Genomic DNA, 6,529 nt, shown 5'->3' with positions numbered 1-6,529 from the left:
CCGATATTCTTCTTCTAAGCCCTCTGGCCAGGTCTGGGCTTCCCTCCCATGCGTCCCCTCGGTCCTGCTGTAAACCCCCCGCCGCGGGATGGAGGGTTTGACAGGTGCCAGCTCCGAGCTGTGCTTTGTTTCAGAAAATCACCACGAAGAACGCCTTTGGCTTACACCTGATCGACTATATGACCGAGATCCTGAAACAGAAGGACACCGAACTGACGAACTTTAAGGTAAGAGGAATCACCGCCTGGTCACGGCCGTGCCTTTGCTTCTGACTGGCGTTTAGTCAATAAAAAACCTCAAATAATGCTGAAGGGAACCGAGCTGGTCACCTCCACCGCCTGCTACTTCTCGCAGAAGCTACTAGTGATGAATCCTTTAGTACTGTAGGAATGGAAGGCTGAATTCTTTCAGTTTTGGTCCTTCAGAGTCAGAGCTTGTTTAAAAGTAAGGCTTCAGAGGTAAGTACTGGGTGTTACACCCACTTACAAAAGGCTGGAGGAGAAAAAAAGTTAGTGTGGCTAACACCCGCTCCAATTTTGATCCAGGATGGATCGGAATAAGGACTTGCCAGGGCAAAGGCTTGCTCGCTGTAATAGTTGACTGTTCCTGGGAGGGAGAACTGAATTCTCAGGTGAATGAACAAATCCAGGATGTTTGAACACAGTCTCAGGGAATGCCTGAGCTGGCTGTTTTCTTGTTGGCAAAACCGAGGGGAAGCAGCACGCAGGTTTTCAGTGGGCGGTCCTTCACCTTCCGCGGGCCTTCTGTGATTGAAAAGGGCGCTTGGCATCTCCTGCAGTTCTTCACCTCTTTTGGCTTCGTAATTTGGGAAAGTAGAGTGTTAATAAGAGGATGACCCAAAAGAAGGCATGAAGGAGAGGTGGAAGAGGGAGGTCTCTTGGCAGATGCAAATCTGCGCCTTTCAGCTTCTCCCGTCACTTAATCTTGGCAACTTCAGTGTTCTGTGCGATCCCTGGGGAGACACATCTTGACTCCTTGGTCTTCAGTAGTTTTTAGAATAAATCCTCCTCAGTTGTTCACAGTTTTACTTGTAAGACAGAGCACTCAGAAATTCAGGTCTGCAGTTCGCCTTCTGCGTTTCCACCTTCTAGAGGATTAAAAATCATGTCCCTTGTTCCCCCCATCAGGTGGCGGCCGGCACGCTCGACGCCAGCGCGAAGATTTACGCCGTCCGCGTGGACGCGGTCCATGCGGATACCTACAAAGTTCTTGGAGGTTTGGGCAAGGACTCGGCCCCTACGAAAAATGTGGAGAGCCCAGGAGGAGGTGTGCCATTCGCTCGTTTTCGGTTAAGCCGTTCCCGTAAGAACAGGAAGCCGTGAGTTTTGAAATGCTTCGTGCATCTAGGAGAGCGCCGCTAACTTCATTTCTCAAGGGCTGGCAAATCCCAGATTAATTGGGCTGCGAGGGTTGAGGCGAGGACCTGAATCTGTTGCTCGTACAGGGATCGGGCCCATCAGATTTGAGCACAAACTGAAGGTGGCCTAATCTGAAACACTAAGAACGACCTGCCCCGCTCTTTGCTGTTCTTCGAAACCAAAGCGTGCTGATAAGATAAAATAGAGTCGAGAAAAAAAAAATGCAACATCCAGACAATGAAACATCAGTGGTTGGCGCTAATAGATCCCTCTCTGGGTGACTTCATGCCCACCGGGTTTGTGTGTGGTTGTACAAGCTGCGATAAAAGTTGTGCTATCCCTCCGTAGGGTATTTCGGCGAGTTTGCTAAGTGGAACTTGTTCATCTTTTCCTTCTTCTAGAAGACAGTCCAGCTCCTGAGGCTGTCAAGAGAGCTCAGACGAAGAAAAAACACTCATTCAAAACCATCGAGCAGAACTTGAATAACATCAACGTGTCGGAGGCGAATCGCAGATGTGAGGTGGGTGGAGGGGGGCTGCTGTGGCAGCTGCGTTGTGGAGGGAAGGAGATGTCGCCTCATCTTTCTCATCGCTGTTGTTTTCCTTGTTGTGCATTCCGCTCTCGGGCTCTGACGTTCACACCCGTCTGAATTCTGCTGTTGTAGCAAGGTCCTTCCTAGTCACGTCTATTCCTCCTGCGTGAGGCAGCTGTGAGAGCTCTCTCCTCACTGAAAAAAAATTTTTAAAAAAGATGCCTGGGTCATTCTTCCTATTGAATCTGTCCTTCAAAGTCTCCTGCTTCACCTCCTTCCTCTCAATTCTCTGCTTCGTTCCGTACCTGCAGGTTGATCCCATGTTCCGGAAAACAGCCGCCTCTTTCGATGAATGCAGCACAGCCGGCATTTTCCTCACGGGCCTGCGGACCCAAAGCTGGCACAGCGAGCTCCTCTTTGACTCCAAGATCGTGCCTCTCCCTTCTTCGGAGACGCTCACGCTGCCAAACTCCGATCCCGTCAAAGTGGTGGATTTAAAGCGTGAGTGCTGGTAACCGCTAAGCCAAGGGGCCCTCCCAGACCTTCTGATCCCTTCCACCTCCCAGGCGGGTTCATTTTAGTCTCAGCCGGGTTTGTCTTGCACTTTTGTTCCCTGCTTGGCTACCTTGTGGCACCATTGCTCTGATCTCACTCGAGCTGAGGTCGCTTGCTGGGAAAACAGAACCTTTGTGAGGTTTTAGATCGCGACGCGTCGCTTGACCTCTGGCACAGCGCGCGTACGCAGTCTGAGCTGCGCAGCAGTTGAGAACACCGTGTGCCGCGTCGAGGACTGACCTTCTCGGAGTGTTTTGAGCTTGCACATACCACAAAATCCTGCTGCTCTGATAAAATTCCCGGCATTATGCCCACCCTCATGCTGGAGTAGCAACTGAACTCTGGCTTTCTGTTAAAAAATGAGCCTACATGCAAGAAGGGCTGCCTACACCTATGGCTTTAAGAATGATTTGATGCCCAACACTTCACAGAATCACCGAATGTCCGGGGTTGGAAGGGACCTCTGAAGATCATCCAGTCCAACCTTCATCCCAGCACACCCAACCACTACACCACAGCCTCAAGTGCCAGATCTACTTTGTTTTTAAACCCCTCCAGGGTTGGGGACTCCACCACCTCCCTGGGCAGTTTGCGAGTCCCCCACCTCGCGGCGCAGCCTGTTCCAGTGCCTCACCACTCATTCAGGAAAGAACTTCCTCCCAATATCCAACCTAAACTTATCCTGATGCAACTCGAGGCCATTTCCCCTTGTCCTGTCATTAGGAATTAGAGAGAAGAGACCAGCACCAGCCTCACTCCAGCCTCCTTTTAGGTAATTGTTTTACCTGCTGGTTGCTTCACCCTACGCCTAATCTCTCTCCCTTGCTCTCCTTGTCTCTAGCCCTGCTAGCGCAATGCGTTGAAAAACGCCTCATCTGCTCTTCGCTGGCTGGTTTCCAGTTTACAAAGTGGGACAGCGAATCCCACGACGAGGTAGGTTTGTCAGCTCCGTGCCGGGGAGGGGCACACCTGAGCCTCCAAAGCGACCTCTGAGATACGCGGGGCAGCGGCGCGGCGCGCTTCCAGGGCCGCTGGTATCCTGCATTTATTTATTTAATTTTTTTGCCGCCTTCTCTTATAGTCGGTGTCAGCCCTGTTGGATAAATTTAAGAAGAGCGACCAGGTGTTCGATATCAATGCGGAGATCGACAGCGATGCGGACGACTGTGCTCCCAGCCTGCCAGAGAACGACTTCAACTCGGATTCCCCGAGGAACGCGGTAGTAGACAAGATCGGGGAATTCACAGAAAACATCGACTCCTTTGGAACAGTCCATGAGAGCAAGAGGTAAATTATCACTGAAAATCTGTAGCTTTGCTTTGATAGCAAGCGCCGACGTCTCTGGGGAATCTAATTTACATCCAGGAATGCGTTACAGCAAGATCTCTGCCCTCCAAGGGTTTCACTAAGCAGCACGTCTGCTCTTTCTAGAACGCTTCCTTTTGGAGAAGGAGACATCGGGAGCATGTGCCTTCATCTCTCCATGAAACCAGGGGAATACTCTTACTTCAGTCCCCGAGTTCTGTCGATGTGGGCCGGCCCAGAGCACTGGCGCTTCAAACCTCGGCACAAACGTACGTATTTGGAGATGCCACAGATGCTGCCCCTGCCTTGTCCTGCTTCCCTTTAGAGCTGGGCAGCATCTAAGTCCTAAGGGAGGGGCAGTAAGGAAGGAGACAAGGCTACATGGCTCTTTTCTAGCCAGCTGGGAAGCAGCATGGAGTTCAGACAGCAGGAACACACGGATCCTTCAGTGTTTAGCACATTCTCCATTGTTTGTGTTCGTTACCGATGCTCAGAGCTGAAGGGGTGTCTCTCGCTGCAGCAGGAGGAGATACTGGCGCTAATACAGCTCCTGCTGGTGTTTCCCACCTTCTGCATAAAACTAGAAGATTAAATTGCGCTTTCTGCTTCTATAAAAAGATACTGATCCCTTTAAAATGCGAAGCTGAGAACAACACCTGTTGCTTTTCTGCAACAAAGAGAAAAGTCCTTGTAGATGACCTTTCTGCGTGAAGCAGATGCTCAAGTTAGGAGTGACCTGCTTGTCCTTACTTGGTCACAAAGCACTGATGCTTCCTTCCTTTCTGCAGCGGATGCGGACTCTGAAAGAGAGAGCAGGAAAAGGAACGCAAAGAAAGCATTCGAACTGAACTTTGATGAAGACATTGACTTTGAGGTGCATTTCCGTAAGACCAAGGTACGTGGTGAGTTTCTGCCACTTTCTGCTCGCTCTCCTGCTACATGGGCGTGCCTTGGAACCGTCACCCTCAAGCAGCTCGCCTCACGCTCCTGCGAAACTGGCTCCATAAACCCAACGTCACACGTGTTCCTTGGTGTGGAGTCTTCCGAGTCACAAGCGAGGAGTTTTACTGACCTTGGGGTGCAAAATCAGGCCAGATTTATACCCACCCCGGCAGTTGAGGAGACCCTGAGGGGTTCCAGCAAGGAACTCTTCTTTGGAGGCATCTCAGGACTTGCCTCCTTTTCAGATGAAGACCTGTGTTCAAAGCACTTCTTTATGCATTGACCTCCCAAGCAGCAGATAGCTCGCAAGTGATGGTATTTGTCTTCCTCAGGCATCTGTGACTCTAGCCAAATCCATCCTGGAAAGTCAGAACCTAAGGAGCACCACGCTTCCCGCAGACTTCAACTACGACCCTAGCAACATCCTCCAGCTCTTCCTCAAACCAGCTATTAAGGTAAGAGGCTTCTCTAAAAGCCCGTCGGTGACAATTCATGGAATCCTAGAATGGCCCAGGCTGGAAGGGACCTTAGAGATCATCTAGTCCAAGCTCCCTGTCACGGGCAGGGACGCCTCTCAACTAGATCAGGCTACTCAAGGCTCCGTCCAACCTGGCTTTGAACACCTCCAGGGAGGGGGCAGCCACAACATCTCTGGGCAATTTATCACAAAGTCTTGCCGCACTCGGACTGAAGAATTTCTTCCTAAGGTCCAATCTAAATCTGTTCTCCTTCAACTTAAACCCATTTCCCCTTGTCCTATCGCTGGACACTCTTGTAAAAAGTCCCTCCCCAGCCTTCCTGTAGGTTCCCTTCAGGTACTGGAAGGCAGCTATTAGGTCCCCCCGAAGTCTTCTCTTTTCCAGACTGAACAATCCCAGCTCCCGCAGCCTGTCCTCGGAGCAGAGCTGCTCCAGCCCCTGGATCATCCTTGTGGCCTCCTCTGAACACGCTCCAACAGATCCATGTCCCTCTTATGGTGGGGGCACCAGAACTGGGCGCCGGGTCTCACCAGAGCAGAGCAAAGGGGGAGAATCACCTCTCTAATTCCGTGCACACAAACCTGCTCGTCCCCAAACGTGTGATGAGAGAAGGTGCAGGCAAGGCTTGGAGAATTATTTAGAGGTTTTTCCTTTCCTGACCCCTGGTCTCATCCCCGTAGCTCTGCAGGACGTCTGAGCCAAGAAGCTCGTTGAATCACGAAGATGAGATCGGCAAGTACGATTACAACAACCCAAACGACACCTCCAATTTCTGCCCTGCGTTGCAGGTAACTGAAACGAGAAGATTTCTTTCTGTTGCCTGTGTTTGATACGTAATTTAGGAAGAATATGTGCCCAGAATTAACTGCTGGTGAAAAAGACCTAAAGGTACAGATTACCACAAAGCTGCAGGAGTCTCTGCACACACCTCTAGCACCAGCTAAAGCTCTCTGCCTGGTGTTTGTCAGTCACTTTGCTGCAGAAACTCCATACCAGCCTTTTCCATACACCCGTGCCCTGAAGTAGGAGCAAATTTTAGCCACTGCTCCCCACTGCAGTCATCTCCGCACGGCGAGATTTACTCCCAGCTCTTTGGAGCTCCTGTTGAAGTAGTCTCTTCTAAAGCATCAGCTCTCTGCCAGGCCCGTGCTGCGCCCTGAGTGGCTTTGTGACAAGTCTCGGCTCATCCCACATGGGCGGGAGAGCCCTCATCTCCATTCTTTTTTCTGTGTAGAACAGTCTCTTGCTCTTTTGTGCCCTAGATCTCCCTTGGGTTCAGCCTAAGCGCCACGAGGAGATGCTGGATAAGCGTGGGGAAGGTGGGCGGGTATCGCCAC

At 51.1% G+C, this 6,529-nt stretch overlaps 1 protein-coding gene across 1 annotated transcript in view; it reads left to right on the top strand.

Annotated features, from left to right (window-relative positions):
* The first annotated feature begins 140 nt into the window (after positions 1-140).
* NCAPH (non-SMC condensin I complex, subunit H) overlaps positions 141-6,529 on the top strand; it is an 8,399-nt gene continuing 2,010 nt past the window's right edge. Inside the window, exons 1-10 of the mRNA XM_009876516.1 lie at positions 141-227; positions 1,149-1,287; positions 1,781-1,899; positions 2,223-2,412; positions 3,308-3,399; positions 3,548-3,753; positions 3,898-4,040; positions 4,560-4,666; positions 5,046-5,168; positions 5,873-5,980. Of these exons, the coding sequence (XP_009874818.1) occupies positions 180-227; positions 1,149-1,287; positions 1,781-1,899; positions 2,223-2,412; positions 3,308-3,399; positions 3,548-3,753; positions 3,898-4,040; positions 4,560-4,666; positions 5,046-5,168; positions 5,873-5,980 (1,275 nt within the window). The 5' untranslated portion in view covers positions 141-179. The remainder of the gene's footprint in view (positions 228-1,148; positions 1,288-1,780; positions 1,900-2,222; positions 2,413-3,307; positions 3,400-3,547; positions 3,754-3,897; positions 4,041-4,559; positions 4,667-5,045; positions 5,169-5,872; positions 5,981-6,529) is intronic.

The sequence above is a fragment of the Apaloderma vittatum genome, unplaced genomic scaffold (assembly GCF_000703405.1).
Source record: "Apaloderma vittatum isolate BGI_N311 unplaced genomic scaffold, ASM70340v1 scaffold26219, whole genome shotgun sequence".
Lineage (NCBI taxonomy): Eukaryota > Metazoa > Chordata > Aves > Trogoniformes > Trogonidae > Apaloderma > Apaloderma vittatum.
Note: the sequence above shows the minus strand (reverse complement) of the source record. Positions and strands in the feature narration are given on the sequence as shown.